This window comes from Struthio camelus, chromosome 19 (assembly GCF_040807025.1).
Source record: "Struthio camelus isolate bStrCam1 chromosome 19, bStrCam1.hap1, whole genome shotgun sequence".
Classification (NCBI taxonomy): domain Eukaryota; kingdom Metazoa; phylum Chordata; class Aves; order Struthioniformes; family Struthionidae; genus Struthio; species Struthio camelus.
In genome coordinates, this window is record NC_090960.1 from 4,795,073 (window position 1) to 4,812,497 (window position 17,425).

The 17,425-nt window shown below is 39.1% G+C and overlaps 1 protein-coding gene across 6 annotated transcripts in view; it reads left to right on the forward strand.

Annotated features, from left to right (window-relative positions):
• TEX2 (testis expressed 2) overlaps nucleotides 1-17,425 on the forward strand; it is a 71,616-nt gene that overhangs the window by 49,203 nt on the left and 4,988 nt on the right. For 3 of the 6 annotated variants that reach the window (XM_068913349.1, XM_068913351.1, XM_068913350.1), the window contains 5 exons: nucleotides 1,068-1,315; nucleotides 3,853-4,002; nucleotides 5,418-5,517; nucleotides 11,179-11,311; nucleotides 17,177-17,299. In XM_068913349.1, the coding sequence (XP_068769450.1) occupies nucleotides 1,068-1,315; nucleotides 3,853-4,002; nucleotides 5,418-5,517; nucleotides 11,179-11,311; nucleotides 17,177-17,299 (754 nt within the window). Of the gene's footprint in view, nucleotides 1-1,067; nucleotides 1,316-3,852; nucleotides 4,003-5,417; nucleotides 5,518-11,178; nucleotides 11,312-12,836; nucleotides 15,175-17,176; nucleotides 17,300-17,425 lie in introns of those variants that run through there. The other 3 variants (XR_011135427.1, XM_068913352.1, XM_068913353.1) reach the window with 3 other exon arrangements.

The following is a 17,425-nucleotide window of genomic DNA, read 5'->3' on the forward strand; positions in this document are numbered from 1 at the left end:
CTCACTGCTGTCAAATCCTGTCAAACCTCTCTCCTGATCTTCCTCTACCCTTGTGTCTAATCAGGTACCCTCTGATTGGTAAACCAGATCAACTCGCTAACCTAGCAAAACACTCGGCTGTTCTTGGTGAATAGTTGTTTGAGCCTATTTTACGTGAATACATGATTTTTAAATGACTGTAATAACTCCTGTAACTTTCATAAGGATGATTTGTTCTGTCTTTTTTCTCCTGTGCTGTTAGAGCTGATGTCAGTGTTCGACTCTTACTCCCCTCTCCCCTCCTCCGTCCTTCCTTCTGCTCCAGTTTCCTGTTGAGATAAATTAAGAGCTTTTGCATGGGTTAATGTCACAAGAAAACGCATTTTAGTGTTTAAATACAAAATCTTATCCTAATGCACATTTAAACCAGCAAACACATGTCAGATGGTCTACAACATCAATCAAATGTTTGAAAAATTAATTTAAAACTATTCTTTGCTAAATTTTAAATCTCCTGGTTCCTGAATGACTCATACTTTTCTTTTCTTATCTGTTCTCTGAGAAGCTTTTTAAAAACTTGTTAACATCGTTATTTCTGGAGCATAACTTCTTGAAATGCAAATGAAAAATTACTGGGTAATTAGAATTCTAATAGTTACACCCTTTTGACAGTCTCTTTAATCCGAACAAGCTACAATTAAACTTTTTAAAATTGAGTTATAGGTATGTTCTAGTCACCAGACTTGACTTAGCCATTCCCCAGGACAGTTGTTGGGAATTCTGGCCTATATTGTATTTATGAGTGTCCACATGTAAATGTGTTACTGGTCAACTGAGTTTGTTTTCAGTCACACATCCTGCTGAACACTGAATCATGCCAAATGTTGACTAATTTGGGTTTGAGACCACCTAAACATGGTAATTTGCTGTAGTCTAAAAAATGGGAAACGGTACTTTGAATGGTTTATTTTCAGAATAAATTATTGCTGCAAGCTGATTTTGTTCCTTTAAGTGTTTGATCATATGCTTTGCTCTTTGACTGCCAGATTCCTTTTCTGCTTAACAGTTATTATTCTTTTTGATTTTAGGGATCTTGCCAACGCATAATAGAACTGATAGTCAATCTGGAGCTCTTACACACAGCCGGAGCAGCAGCAAGGGAAGTGCAGAAGAAATCACATCCCAGCCTAAGCACAAGGAGCTGGCTGGCAACGTGCGACAGAAGATGCTTCTTGACTACAATGTTTATATGGCGAAGTGCATTCCACATGAAAAGAAAAGCCCTTCAAGTAGTCCAGTCCTCAGTGCAGAGAGCAGCCCTACAGCTATGAAAAAGGTAATACTTCCCCTCCACCAAAATATGCGTTGGTGCTGGTATGTTTTATCTTGTTAACGGCTTCTTTAAAAATTAGTTATATGGGGGGGGGGGGAATAAAGTTGTTTGTTTGTTTTAACTACACTTGCCTTTTGCCCTTCTTTGACCACAATTTCTTTTTACTGTAACATGCAAGCTTTTCATGTTTGATTTTTTTTATCTCCCAAGAATACTTGTGTTTTTTCTTGCTTATCCAATGCCATATCTTTAAGAGATTATACAGCTAAAGGCAAAGTGTATATACATTTTCTTCATTAGGAATACACAGGTCTATCCTGGAAAGCATTAGTCCCAAAAGAGCTAGAAATTACATCTTAACAGTAGTCCCAAAAGAGCTAGAAATTACATCTTTACAGCTAATGCTTAAGATTTAAAAAAAAAAAAAAAAAAGAAAAAAAAAAGAAAAATCATTTCCCAATAGTTTACTAATAAGAGTAAAAAGCTGATAAGTTTCTCTGTGTATATTCCAAAATAGATTGAACTAAAAGCGTATTTTTGAGGTCTTTGGCTTGCTGAAACAATTTAAGTGCCATTTTAGTACACAGTAGTTGATCTTCGTTTTCTGCTCCTTCTGGGGAGTTGCAAGACCTTCTAAGGTCTGTTCCCGACTACATCTGAACACTGTCCCCTATCCCCACATGTGGTTGGGATAGAGTTATCCTGTGACGAAAGTGTAAGTTAGATCCTGGTTTTAGCAGTTTTTCAGTGTGGATACTCCATTATAAACTCCGCTTTATCCCCACATTTGGCTTGGCTCATGCGCTCCAAGAGCATCCGCGGTTCTTTCTCCTCTAGGCTGCGCGAAGCAGGGCATTTTGTCTTGGAACTGAGAACTAATTTTCTGTTCCGTGTTTCAGAAAGTGCTCAACCTCTTCAGTTCTTTCTTCAAAGGTGATGTCCCAGCCCTGTTGCCATGAGCAGGGTCAGGAATTCCCCCTCAGTATGTCTTCTGCAGAACTGTAGCTTTGACAGCAGTGGGGCAACTTTTATTGTAGTGTCCCTGCTCTTTGGGCTGATTGAGGGACAGAAATGGAATTGGCTCTTGTATAGGACTACAATTTATTTGGATGAAGTCTTTACTTAAGAGCTGGGGCATGGATGGATTGGTCATACTTCATACATGTAGTTTCCATTTTATAAATGTCTTTTAGAAGAGATACTGAATGGCTGACATCTTGTGTAGTACATAGCAGCATAATAGCACTGTCAATAGCATTAACTAATTTTTTGAGCTCTTAGACTGCATAACTGCTTGTTGAAACATTGATGAATCAGTCTTAATAAATAGAATCTTAATATAAAGTATGATCATTGGGTCATTTAAAAATTATAATTCATGTCATGCATCTTTATTACCAGACTTTCATACAACTTGCGGAAAAGGTGCGGGAGGCCACAGTACAGCATGTGAATTAACGTGGCTCACCCTACCCCAGGAAAAGGGATTCTCGCCCCTGACAACCCCCGAAGCAGTGAGGAATTCACTGCTGAACCCGGCACGTGCCAGACATTGTTCTATAAATACATCAGCAGTGCTGGCAGGAAACTGGTGTCCCAGCAGAAGCTACGCACCCAGCAATTTCTGCCTGCGTGAGGCTGCAGCCATTAAGAGCAGTCATTGCCCAGAAATGCTCTTCAGCATTCTTAGTGCAATGGTAGCATCTCCCCGATTCCTCTCAGAAAGCACTGCTTTTCTGCTGGCTTTAGACTTTCTACCCGTAATAACGAAAGGGTAGCTCTCCTTTCGTTACAGGCAGCCAAGATGTTAAATATGTTTTCTTTCATGTTGTTTTTCCTTCAGACTTCCTGGTGTCACGGTAGCACGTACGCATCCCAGATCATTTCAGCTGGCTTTGCTTTTATGTCTGTAACTGATGATGCAACATCCCAGTGTATAACGCTGAGTGTTTTGAGATGGTCCTCAAATGAACTAAGACATAATCCTCTTGGACTGTAAACAGAACCTTTGATGTAGCAGAAGGAACAGTATGGTTTTCTGAATCCAGTATACAGACACCAGGAAGAAGTGTGTTTCCCTGTACTGTGATTATCTTTCTGTTTGTGAACTGGATTTAAGGATGTAAGGCTGAGTCTTGCTCTCCTATTTTTCTGATAAGCCAAAAGAAATAGATTAGCCGTTCTTCCAGGCTGTTGAGACAGGAGAGTATCTGTGTTAGACACTCCACGTTTGTAAGTGGAGTAGGCTTATCTCCGCTCTGGTCTTACCAGCTTTTTCTGCCAGAGGTTGAAATACTTATGATTCCCTCATGTCATTGCTTGAGGTGAATCTGTATCTGTATAGTTTTATTCATTCTGTTGCATGTCAGGAGGATAACAAACAAGCTTGTGTCAGGCCAGTTGACGTGATTTTTAAAGCTGCTTTCTGTGCTGAATGTTTACTTTTTGTAGCCAGCCATTGAACTTCCCAGTGCGGATGAGGCTTTGTCTGACCTAAGTTTACAGCATGTCCACAGCGGAGTAACCTGCTCTGTTTTCAGCTACCAGATGCCCATGTAGCAGCTGAAGAAGAAGAACAGGAGGCCTGGGTGAATGCTTTCCTTGGAAGAATATTTTGGGATTTTTTAGGAGAAAAGTATTGGTCTGATCTAGTGTCCAAGAAGATCCAAATGAAACTCAGTAAAATAAAGGTAACTATTCTAGGGACTTGCACTTCTTATTCCTGAGAGAAGAAAACAAACAGTCTTTGAGATTAGAAACTAGAAAAAAACACAATTTGGAATGAACTGTTTGTGCCTGTCAAGTTCCTGTGTGAAAAGTAGAAGTGTTACTGTATTTACTTAGGAATAAATAGAGCTGCTTATAAAGTATTAAAGCTCCCTGACGCAGATGTCCATAGCGGGCGTTACAGACCTACAGTGCTTCTACTTTCCCCGCACACACGCACGTTAGAACTGTGAATAGAAACTAAATGCAGATTCAGAACTTCAGCAAAACGAAATCTGCTGTTGTAAGTGTTAGATTGCCTGTAAGGAGAAGGAGGTGAAGGTGCTCGTACACCTCCTGCAACTTTCAATATACACTGGCTGCAGGAAAGGTCGGTGCGAGTGACTGTCAATGCAACAGCTGTCTGATGGGTGTAGGGATACAATTGTGCATCCACTGCGTAAGTGCAAAGGATGAAGGAGAAACGATGCTTTTGGATGACTTCTGGGTCTTCCCCTTGCATTCTGTAGCCGTCTCAACAGCAGCAGTTAATCACAGGCCGCTTCAGCCCCTGATGTTTGGGGAGGAGTTTACCTCTTCCTAAAGGCAAAAGAAGAAATAGTCTTGCTGACAAGCTGCGAAATGTAGCTGCCACCACCAGCTGTGAGACAGTGTTGCTTGTGCTTTGGGGAAATAAGCAGTAACCTAATTCTGCTCTGGCTATTCCCACAATCATGACAGCAGGGTATTCAAACATCTCATTAGAAATAGTTCAATGGAAAGACAGGGAATGGGGGACCGGGTGTATTTCTGATAGGTTAAAGCCCTATCTGTTCACAGTAGATAAGTGTTTCTAATTGATAGAAGTTCTACAGCAAATACAGGCACAGAAAAGTGTGACTTTTGTAATACTAAAATTATGAAACAGATTTTAAGGCTAATGTGCTATGGTTAGAATTTACCAAAGATAAAAATAGCTAAGATTTTGATGTAACTGCCACTATAAAATATGTGACTGAACTTCAAAAACAAAATCTTTAATTTTTATTCACAGTAAAATAGGATTTACGCTTTGTTATTTAGCTGTTTATATGCTTTGACTAAAAAGCATACCAGAGATTTCACTCAGAGTCAATGATGGCATCTGAACCTAAATGTAGATGAAAAACATTTTGGCTCCAAGTTCAGATAATAAATCTCTCTCTTAAAATATTATTTTGAAACTGACAAATGTGAAATCCTAGAATTTGAAGAAATTCATGTAATCGTATTTGTGTTCTTTCACTGTTAACTTTTCAGCTCAATCCAATCTTTAAGTTTAATGGCCTTTCCAACTCAGGAAACAGTGATGTTTAGTTCCATAACACGGGTTTGTTTTTTTTAACGTTCTGTTCTTTAGCTGCCGTACTTCATGAATGAACTGACCCTGACTGAACTTGATATGGGGATAGCAGTGCCGAAGATCCTTCAAGCCTTCAAACCTTCTGTTGATCACAAAGGTAAAATAATTTAATAATTTCCTTCTTTATTTTTGCCAGCGCGTGCCTTCATATCCTGCAGAGCAGAATTTTGATCTGGAAGTGTACGCTTAACAAGAGCTCTTAAGAGGAGCTCATTTTGAGGAGATACTGAGTGTTCTGTTTTCAATAACAGCAATATTAGGCTTGGTGTAATCGTAATTTTATAGAACCTATAGAAGTCAGAGAAATATGATTGTCTCTTTCCGTTTGAATATGTAAGCAGTTACAGAAGTAGACTAATACATGCATACAACACAGGAGCAGATGCATGGGTGCATCTGTCATGCACTGCAGAGAGCAATGCAAGTCTCATCAAGAGAGAATTGGTTCTGCACCATAGCAGAAAAGATTTGACGGTCTTTGAGAGGAGTTGTCCTGCTCTGAAAACAGTGATTCAGAAAAATGCAATCCTAACGAACCAGAAAACAAAAATGCAATGTTGCTTTGAAAAGAAGCTTTAAAATACAGCATCACTTTGTGTTCTCAGTATCAAGTATGATTTTTTTTTTTAAAGCTAAATGACTTTCTTACTGCTACATATGAATGAAAAGACTATTTGCTTTTTTCTTGTTTTTTTATCTTACATTTTTGTCATAGCAATATATTTGAGGTTATTCTGATCACTTAAGGACTTTCACAAAAAACAATCTTTATCAGTCTACTAAAGAATAAGATTCTCATTTTAAAAAGTAGTCTTTTTAGGTCCATATATAGCCTGAGATAACACTTTTAGCTTCAAAAGTATTTGTGCTTTTACATGCTGAGGATTGGTAGATACCATCTTATTCTCTAAGAGAGGTAATTAGAGCAGCTTTTCATGTGAAAATGTTGATGAGTTTATTAAGGATTTTTTTAACTTGTCTCTTCTCACTCCCTTCACTCCTGTAGTTGCTTACCATATTGCAACACTGGGCCAGAAAATGTAGTTGATCTGCAAGAGAATTACTTGGCTCAAGGTGGAGAAGGTTCTAATTGGTCTAAAGGGAAATACGCCCTTGGAGGACCTGTTGTGATGCTATGGCTTACAAGGCAAACAACTTATTTTGGTTTTATGTCCGCTCTTCCAACTTTTATATGAAGATATCAAAATAAAGTCATTTCCAGATGGTGTTCATTAACCGATGAGCTGTCAGTGAGTCAGTATGAATTTAATGCATTTACAGTACTTAACTATGTTGGAGACACTGGACAGGCTCTAAATTACGGACCTGCAAAGGGCCAAAACCTCAGCAAATAGCACATATCTCAGTAGTGTGTTTATAACAATAAGAGAGAACATGAAAAGAGCTCTTCAACATATTAGTTCCTCTCATTGTTCTTAAAGGTCAGGTCACGGTGGTTCCCCAGAATTCGTGATAAATTCAGCTGTACACAATATTAGCTAACTAGGCAGTTTCTGCTTAGAAGCAACTCAGATTTCATCTTTGTACCTAGTATATAGTTTGGTTATATAGATGGCCTTTTCCAGTTTTATTTAAGTGTAATTTTGATACAAGACTCATTTGTCTGCCACTCTTACACTGCTGTTCTCTAGCTCTGAGGAACAATCATCAGGCCTTTGCAAAAATACCAGGTGCACAAGATTTAGAAGGAATTAAATACCCTTCATCAGTAACACTGAAAATGTTGTGATTCTCAAATCACCGACTAAAAGCTGGAGAAGCTCGAACTTTTCCCTTGTATTACAAGTGTGGACAAAACAGACTTCTGGGAATCATTAAAATTCTCATGGACATAGCGTTATTTAACGTCTCTTTTGATGCCTGTTGTATCCAAATGCTAGTGTTTGCCCTATCTCACCTGAGATTTGCAGCTCTTTGGGGAAAAGCCTTATCTGTGAAACACTGACTACTTTGCTCTCTCTCAACTTCTTAAAAGTATTTTTTCAGTGAGCTTTATAAGCAAAGCTTGACAGAAAAAAGCAAATTGTTTTGTTGTCACAGGAACAAAAACTCTCTTTTGAGAGAAATAGAACTTCGACAGATGGACTAAGCAATCGGTATTGAGGGAACTAGAATATATTGCTCGCTCTTGTAAGATGCTTCTTCCCGTATGGGCCAGCAGGTTCTCAGTGTTGCCTGCGACATCCTCCAGTGTTCTTGGTTACAAAACGGCTTCGCCACTTGTAGGAATTTATTATTCCTGTTTGCTGAAAACAACATGAAATGCCAAGTGTTTTGATAGTTTCTTTTTAAACAAACTTACGCTTTAGAATCCGTTGTCAGAGGGTTTCCCTTTGCGTAGTGCCGTGTTGCGGGAGTATTGAACCAAAACAGGTAAGGCAGAGGAAGATGGAAATGTTTGAGTAACGTCTTTTGCCTGCTCGAGGAAATCCTCGAACTTGGAGCCCTTGTCAGAGTCACTTTCAGTTACTGACTACCAAGTGCTACTGAGGAAAGCCATACAGTAGGTGTGTATGGGGGAGCTGCATTTCTCCCTGCGCTCCTCTTTAATATGAGAGATTGTATCCAGTTGAACTAGCATCCGAAGCAGTCGTTTCTGCTGCAGCAGCTTTCTGCAGTCAAAGTACTGCTGTCGCATCAAAGCAGCGGTGAACTTGATTACAGTAATCTTAAACTGATTTGCAGCAAAGCTCCCTTGATTGTTGCTGCAGCTTGTTATGGTAGCAGTGGTTCTGAGTGCTCTTTTGAAATAGTCGTTCACAACATCTTTGAAATAAAACGAATTGCTAAATTCTTCTAATCCATATTTGTAGGCGAAAAATATAAAATATACAAAAACTTATCGTATCTGGACAGCATATATCTATTTGTGACGTTTGTGTGATATCCAAAGCATTGTTACTGCATCTGTCCCCTCAGTGAAGAGGAAAAGCGCTATTTGTTTGTGATCTACGTTTTCACTTTAGAAATACATGGTCTAATATTACTTCAGGTTAGTCAAAGGAGGAATCGGACACAAACTATGTTTCAGTTTGCGCATCTGACGGTGAATTGGCTCTGTATCATCCCGGCCAGAGATGCAAAGGGCTGTAGTAAAGGTAAATGACAGATTTAGATCCTGTATTTTGCACAGAAGACAGTGGGTTTGTAAACCCTGGCTTCCCCAGGTTAATCTGTGAGAGAACAGTCAAGACGATGCCTTGCCACAAACTGCAAGGTGAAGCTGTTGTACGTACATGCAGCGTACGACGGGAATAAAACTCCCTGGGACTTTCCCAAAATGCTTGCACAGTATCAAATAAATAAATACGTATCTGGTATAGCCACCTGGCTGAACTGAAAAGGAACAAAACTGTATCAACTTCCTTAGCGTATTGAGTTTTATCTGGATTAAGTTTTTTGTAGAAGGTTATCTGAGTCAAACAGACTTAAACATGTTTTGAATTCCTTTGCTTCTGTTCTAATAACGTCAGTTATAACTGAGGACTGCAGTTCTAAGTCATGAGATGGGATTTAGGAGATTGCTGAACGTTTTCCTTCACTTCTTGATTACTGACAGCGCCAGCGAGAACAATTAACTCTTTCAGGTCCTTGTGACAAGCAAACGTTTATGGCAGAGTTGGTAATCCTTGTCATTTGACGCTATGAATGGAATTACGTGTAAACTCTTAGTATCTGAGTGGTTTTAGGAGCTTGCAGTGAATATTCACTCAAATAATGTATTTTGCTGCTGTTCTTAGAAGAATATGTATAAATAAGGATATGATGCATGGAAACGTTTGTTTTCAAAAGAATGAATTCACTTGCTTGTAAATTGGCCTATGAGTCACTCGCACCCAAAATAAAAATTTCTTAAAAGAAAAACTGCAGGCTAATATCCAGAATGAAAGCTTTTAGGATTTTTTTAGAACCTGTTGAGACCATCAGTCGCCTCAGCTCGCCTTTTGTGAGGCATGAAAATATGGCCAGTTGCTGGGTGTGAAGAACTCTTGTGCTTTTTTCACCAGTAAGCCTACATACTTTTCTATCAGTGCTTGATTACAAGAAAAAGAAAATTGATTCTATGGTTACTATAAGTCAGTAAAGATGCTAACAGACAATATTTACAAAAAGAAAAAAATCCTATTTCTGTTAATACAGTTCTGTTTGGGTGACAGCATATGCTCTAGTGTTTGCTGTGCTTCTGTCAAGGCTCGGGAACCAGATAACGGAATAAACTGTGCCATCTGCCCGGTTCTCCCCCCCCCCGCCCCCGAAAAAGTGTATGAACGTTTCCTGGCCAGAAAGAATATCCTCTCTCAGTAATCTGGTTTTAATGGTTTCCTTTGCTTAATTCGATCTGTTGTTAAAATAGCACTGAAATTTGAAGCGTGCTGACTCACTGGCCCTCTAAAAGGTCTGTTTAGCTGTTTTCTTGTTTCTGATGATCTTAATATTACTTAATTGCTCTACAGAGAGAAAACAAAAATCCATGTAAGCTCCTGTTTGAGTTCTTGTGTTTTGGTTTGGTACAGCATTATAGCCTGGATGACGAAAAGAATAATTAGGGGTAGTAAAAAAAAAGCAGCTGGCCCTCAGTGCTCTTTCCAGTGGATGGACTGTGTCAATGACTGTGTCAGCTCTTCGGGAGCTGAGTCTTCCTGTGGATTCAAACAGGTAGAACCGGGGACAGTGGCATTTTTCTGATAAGCTCTTGCAGAAACGAAAACTATTGTTCTTTAATTGAAAAACGGTATCTTTTCTAGATCAATGAGAACTGAGGAGTAGGTGCCATTACTTGCTCCCACATAAATACGAAGGCTCGCGTGGTTGCACCGTCTCACTGGTGTGCCAGAGACTGGTAGGGCGTACTGCGTGCAGCTGCAGCGTCTGGGAAAGGAAGATATGTCATCTGTGTTTAGTGGCATCAGGATATTTCTAATCTCTGTTCACAAGTACCCTGTAGCTTTTTTTTTTTTTTTTTTTACTCAGTGGGGTTGCTGGTTGCATTGAAGAGGCTGGACCTAATCTTGTAATCATTCCCCAGACAATTCTTTTGGTGATTGTGATAAGTGAGTAGCCTGGCTAGACAATGAGATTTAAAATGTAACTTAAGCACTACACACCTAGAATTGTTCTCAGTAATGACCCTGTTTCTTATGAGTCATAAGCAGAAGAATGCCTATAGCTGAGTAACTGAGTGAGCATTTCATATTTCTTCAATGAGATATGGCTGAAAGCAGAAATGGACTACGGGTTGTGGTGTGGAAAAGGGATCTTGTTCGGGGATTGCAAGTTTTGCTCCATTTGGACAATAAAAGTAATATAGAGGATTGTCCCCATTACAGTTCGGCTTGGAGCAGTGTTTTGAATAGTTTAAGTGAATCGTCTGATTGTCTATCTGCTTTGTCTTGATTCAGGTCTCAAGCGGTTGTGGTGTGCACAAATCAAATTTTTTTTTTTATAGCATTAACTGTACTAGGCTGATCTGCCTTTTACCCTGCCTTTAATTCATTTCCCAGCACTGAACTTTGTTTTATAAGTTTAATAGGAACAGAAAACTTTGCTTCGGTAAGCTTTTGACTTTTAGTAAGTTAACACAATAATTAATGAAAAGGTAGGTGTTCCCCCCCCCACTTTTTTTTTTAAAGGTGATGTACAGATTTTTTTTTAAATAGGTTTTTGTCTTGGTATTAAAATAAAATGATTGTGACTTTTTTTTTTTAAACTGACATCACATGTTTATCATTAATTCTAGGACTTTGGATTGATTTGGAAATGTCCTACAATGGGTCTTTTCTAATGACCTTGGAGACCAAAATGAACTTGACCAAACTGGGTAAAGAGCCTCTTGGTGAAGCACTGAAAGTTGGAGAGATTGGCAAAGAAGGGTAAGAGATTGCAGTGGTACAGCTGAACAAGAGCTTTGATAGTGGGGGAAAGCTAAAATTTCCATGTGCATATGTAGCTCTGGCTCTGTGACAGATTGAAAGGTGTTGGAGTACCTGCATGTGAGTGGCCTTTCTCTGCAACTGTAAGTAATGTTTGATTATGCCATTGATAGTTGTCTTTAAAAAATGGCTTTTATAGTACAGTCTTATTTCATACATATTTTAGTAGGATGTTTAAACGTTGGGTGATTAAAACATAGTTTTGCCTTCCACTGGAATTGAGGTCCTCACAAGTAGGACCGAATATTGGAGACATATATTACATGCAGGTATCTTCTACAGCAGGTTACATTGTAGATGAAGCATGAAACTTCTCTAAGTAGAACAGAATTTTTCAGGAAAAAAAAGCTATCTCTGAATTGGAAGACATGAAACTAAATTACAAAAATGTAACAGTTTTTGATGCATGGAGACCTTTAAATTATAACATAGATTTTTTTAAAAGTGAATATTTTGATCAAAATGCTTTTAGCTATTACTTATCTAACAATTTCTGTATTAATGTATATTCTCCACAGGAAATTACTATTAGAGAGATGCAATTTCCACGAAAGTATTATCATTACATATACATATATGTTCATTATTTTCATTTTAATTTGATGAGGGTGTTATTTTTGGTACTATAAGCATTGAGTGGCATATATCCTAGTGTAACTTCATTGACATGCAAATCCATTCCTACTGGAATGTATTTCAGCCGTTCTCTCTGTGACATTTATCTGTGTTAACCAGCCATTCAAGTACACTTGGTTATTTAGGATTGGTTATTACTTGACTATAATGCAGTGAATGTAACTTTTTTCCAGAAGTTGTAGTTTATTTTCTCACATTATTAATTCATAACTCACTTTTTAAAGCGATGAACTGAGGCAGGGGCGAATCTCTGGCAGAACTGAAATTTGTTTCTTGTGTACTGACATCTGTATGCACTACGTTTCTGTTATAGGCAGTCTGATTTAACACATTAGCAGTGATGGACTAAAACGGAATCTCTCTGGCATTACATGCCAAATGCGAAACAAGCGTTTCTTATATTTTACTGCATCCAAGCAATGTGAGATTGAGACTGTCAACAACCTGTTACTTTTTATAGGGTTTTTTTCTGACTTGTATCAAAGAATATCTACTATCGTAAACTATGTAATAGTAAACAATTATGGAAAGTAAATAGGCTATAACTGTTATGCAAAGACTTTCTTAATAGCTTTATTGCATCATGGGAATAATCACACCCCTTCTTTAGACTCCAGTTTTCCTCATATTCCACTTCTGTTTAGCTGCTGTGTCTAAATGAAGTCTCATAGGTGAACTAATCAGACAACACCCAGCACACATACTGTAACTTACCTAATTCGTATTTGTGCCGTTTCCCTCTCATTTTTATAATATTGTTTGAATTTCATCAGTTTGTGGACTTGTATTAACCTACTGAGTGGTATTTGTCAAATACTCATCCCGATAGCTGTGGAGCGCTGATTCCGTTTGTGCTGCATGAAACCATTCAGTGGTTTTTCTTGCACTGCCGATCAGAAGAGGAAGCAGATCCTTGTGGGCAGCCGAAAGAGGCCGAGATCACGTACCTCCTCAGCTGCTGTTGCAAAACCCCCTAGAGCTTTGCAACCTCAACCTGAGGCAGAACCATCCCAGCATCCTCAAGAGCCAAGAACCATCTCTAAATCAAACATGCCCTGAGTTAGTCATCCTGCAGCCAAGGCCCACACTGAGTAATCATGGGGGTCCTAGAATTTTTGTGTTTCAAAACAACTATTTTCCTTTCCAGCAGAAAGCAGAATGTCAAAATAGCTACTGAGAAATCTGCAATCCCTGAATCCCTGGTCCCCGATGTAGCGTATCTCCACTGCCAACAAATAAGAAAGTATTCTGATTTCTGAAAAAGTCTGATTTCTTGCTTAGACATGAATGAAATGTGGTCTTTCAATATTAAAACACTAGATTTTGCATACTCATGTCACAGCTCTGACCGTTTATTTTGAAGTATTTTGAAGTAATTATTATAACAGCACTACATTATAATGCAATTGTGAAAAGGAAATAGATGTAAATGATCTGATGGATGGGTAGAATTTCAGAGACTTTAAAATCAGTAGCCTAGGTTCTCTTCTCACTGGCACTGATTGAAATAAGTATTTCTGAATTTACATCAATATCATGAGTAGCTGTGATCCTAAGTATTAAAGAAGCTTTTTCAAGAATTCCCTGTAATCTTGTCCACCAAAACATGGAGGATAGAGAATGAAAAGTCCATACAAATGGAGTTCTTGTTTCTCTCTTCCCCCATCCCTACAGAGTTTCCTTTGTGTAGTTTATATTTCTCCAGTGCAAGGAGGACCTCAACAATAATTAGTGAACACATTGATTTCATATTTAAAAATCAGCCTGATTTCTAGCTCAGCCGCAGGCCCTCAGCAAAGCAAATGTTAATGCCTGTAACTAGGCAACCAATTATTTGAAAGTATAACCACTAGCTGAAACTGTATTGCTCCCTGCACGTGGCTCTTATGTTCTGAGCGCTCAGGGCTGGGTATCATATGTCAGGTTTTGCCAGAAGAGCAGCCTAATATATTCCAGTTTGCTTGAGGTTTTTTATTGTTGTTAGTTTTGATTTTTTTTCTTGAGTACAATAGATATCATATAAAACTTAAAAGGTTCTACCTGAGAAGTATAGAAAAATTTGATTTGCATCGACACACTCCATTCATTTTAATGGCTTTTCTAATTATCAATTGCTTTGACAAATATAGAACTGTTCTGCATGTACTTGAGTCCAAAAGCATATTGTCTTTGTAAACCATGCAGATACTGTTCATTGATGTCTTAAAATAATAATGATTTAAAAAAAAGTCATACAGTAGATTTTGATTGCTTGTGCTCATTTCTACGTTAAAGAGCCTAGAGCAAAATTGGCTCTTAAAATGCAATAACCCCAAACTCATGTATTTCATATAGCTAGAAGAAAGGCATCTACCTCATCCAGAAAGAAGAGGGCAGGGGAAACAGCACTGCTTTTTAACTGTGCTTGTATATTGTCAATGTAAAGTGTGACAGATGGTGCGGTATTGCAGTCCATCTTATTGTTGCTGCTGTATTACTGTTTAAAATAGAACTGAAGTGTGCTGGAATACGTTTTGATTATTGTCTGTCTTGCATGCGCTCGCAGGAAAATGCAATCCTCCCGAAGAAACCAGGGGAGGAGAACTATTCAGTAGCTGATTTTATAAAAATAGATTCAGTAGCAGGTCTCAACATACCAGAGATCAGGCAAATGCAGGCAAGCTAACCCAAAGTTAGCAATGTACGGCAGTGTCTTACCCCCTCAGCCCTTTCTGCTGTTTTGTACTGTGTAAAAACAAACTGACAAATGGTAATTCATAAAATATTGTGCAGTGAGCTCAGGAACAATACTGCAGCTCCAAAGTGTTTTTCTGCCAATGTTTGTGTCATATAAACCATCCATTGTGTGCAGAGATCCACTGAAATCTTACTAAAGCTTATTTATTGTTGCGTGGTTTAATGCAAGGAGATCTTGTGGTCCCAGCCAGTAGATTCATGCTTGTGGAATCACTTTAGAGGGTCCTATTACTTAGACAAAACTGATTTTTTTTTTTTTTTTTTTTTTGCAATAAAGTGACACGGCCTTAGAAATGCACCGAGTGTGCTTCCTTTGTGTCACAGCATCCTCTGTGAAAGTGAAGTGAGGTTACACCTGGGTAGAAAATGTGTAGTTTGAATCTGGCCTAAAAACGTGAACGTCTCTTTACTAGAGAAATTAGCTCCAGCACTGCTATTTGGGTCAGTGATATGACTTCCCCCCCCCCCCCCCCCCTCCTCCTTGGGGAGGTGGGTCCGGTTGAAGTGCTGTTTCACTCTTCTGCAGTTACGAACTACATTTCCGGATAGGAAGAAGAGGTTACGAGTCTCTGATTTCATAGCTTGAGAAGCAAATTCTTCAGTGTAGAGAGGTTGTGGGATTATTGCCCTTGTTTGGGCAGTTAGGAAAGAGTGCTGTGCATTGGTGACTTGTACTTGAACTGTCCTCTTAAATTAGGACTTCACGCAGGAACTAACAGTTTGCTCTGCGTACGGAAGAGCAGACAGTAGCCTCAATCCATGCCCTGTGTGATGTTATTAAACGCTTCAAATAAATCTCCAAGAACGCACACACCTGCACACCATAAACCGTGTGTTCTGGGCAAGCAGCAGAGTATTACAGGCCTGGGTAGAGTCCCCATGGCCAAGACCGAGCTTCTGAAGCTTGGGTAACTGTTTCAGGTTATTGCATTAGGTACAGGTGTGTTAATAGGGAAAGACACAGCGAATACACTTTGGTAAATTTGATCTGTTGAAAAAGATTTGAACGTTTTTTTTCTGTGCTTATGTACATACGTTTTCTAAAGCTGAAATCTAGGAATTAGTTGCTAGCAGGTAATATATTGTATTCTCTTTGAGAGCAGTGCTTGTTTGGTTTTATTCTCATTATTCCTCTTGTCCCCTACTCCCCCCGTGACACTGTTTGCCTGATCTTTATCTTGGGCTCCCTTCAGCAAAAAAAGTAACTTAAATACTACGAACATCGGTCACTGTGTCAGAGGAGCTTAAAACTTCACAAACCTGAGGGACAATTTCCCTATCATTTTGGTAGGGAAAAGGAGTATTTCCAGCAAAGACAGTGAAGGGAGATATTGCAAACTAGTATGGGACAAAAGGATCGCAACACGATGTCTAAGAAATGTTACTTCCCGGGGTGATAGCAGACTTCTCTTAATGAAACTCCCCCCTTTTTCTACATGAAATGTTATGTGTGTTAAGTAATGACAGGCCACCACAGTTACAGCAGTGTGAATTGCTAGTTTGAGACAACGTAGCTATGGCAGTTATGAGTGTGGTGCGTTTCCTTTTCAGACAGACCATAAGGATCTGTTTCTCTCGTACTTTGCCTGTGTTGTTATTGCTTGCGGTGTGTCCATGCCGCAAAAATTGTGCATGGGTGTGAGAGGACCAAGCGGAGTTTATTAGCTTGGGCTACAAGTGCTGTGAAGATAGAGTACATGGGGTAGGACCTCAGTCAGCATCTCGGAAGGATTCTGGGATTAATATAGTTGACAATGTCAATTCAAAACCTACATCGCCTTGCCTTCATTGCTTGTTGCTTAACCAGACTCTGGTTAGCAATCCCTCATTGAGAGTATGCTCTTTTGACAGTGTAGATGTACACGATTTGTGCAAAGTGGATCCGAAATATATCAGTTTCAAATAATTATACTAGTTAGAAGTCTGGGGATTTTGATCTTGGCTGTGTTTACATTAAACGTGTTCACTTTTCTCTCACGCAAACATTAATGGAGGCTTAGGTTGGCATTTAGTACACGACAGAGTTGTAGTTCTCACCTTTCCATTTAAAAAATCAGCTTTGTCAAAGTTTTTAAAATGAAAAACCTGTCCAGCCTAGGTCTTGCTCAAATTGCTTGTAAAGCTACGAGCAGCAACAGAGATGCTTTCAAACGTGTTTCAAGCCATTTTCCCATTCAGTTTGATGGCATGTAGAGCATTCATGAAGGACTCCATTCCGCAGGAAAAAAACAACGTTCTGTTTTAAAGCTAGCTGCTACTGACTCGGGCTTCAGCATGTCTTCTGTTTTATTCTCTAAGATTGAGAGCTTATGAGAAGGGAGGGGACACTTCAGAATCTCAAGTAGAAATACATGTAATGGCAGCCAAAAAGCTGTGCATGGTGAATAGCTATTTAAGAATGTTATATTTGACCTGGAAATTGCATTCTTTCAGTTTCAGGCCAAGGGTGTATTGTCTTGCAGACAGTGATGAGGAATCCTCCAGCGCTGGGTCTTCAGAAGAGGATGATGCTCCTGAGTTGGCAGGAGAGAAGCAGCTGACTCCAGGAGCAGAAGGGTAAGATGTCTATGTAGTGTTTATTGTTAATTCCCCCCCCCCCTTTTTTTTTTTTGCCATTTCCAGACTTACTAGTATAACCGATATCCTGGTCCAGCCCTATGATGTTCATTGTGACGCAGGGTG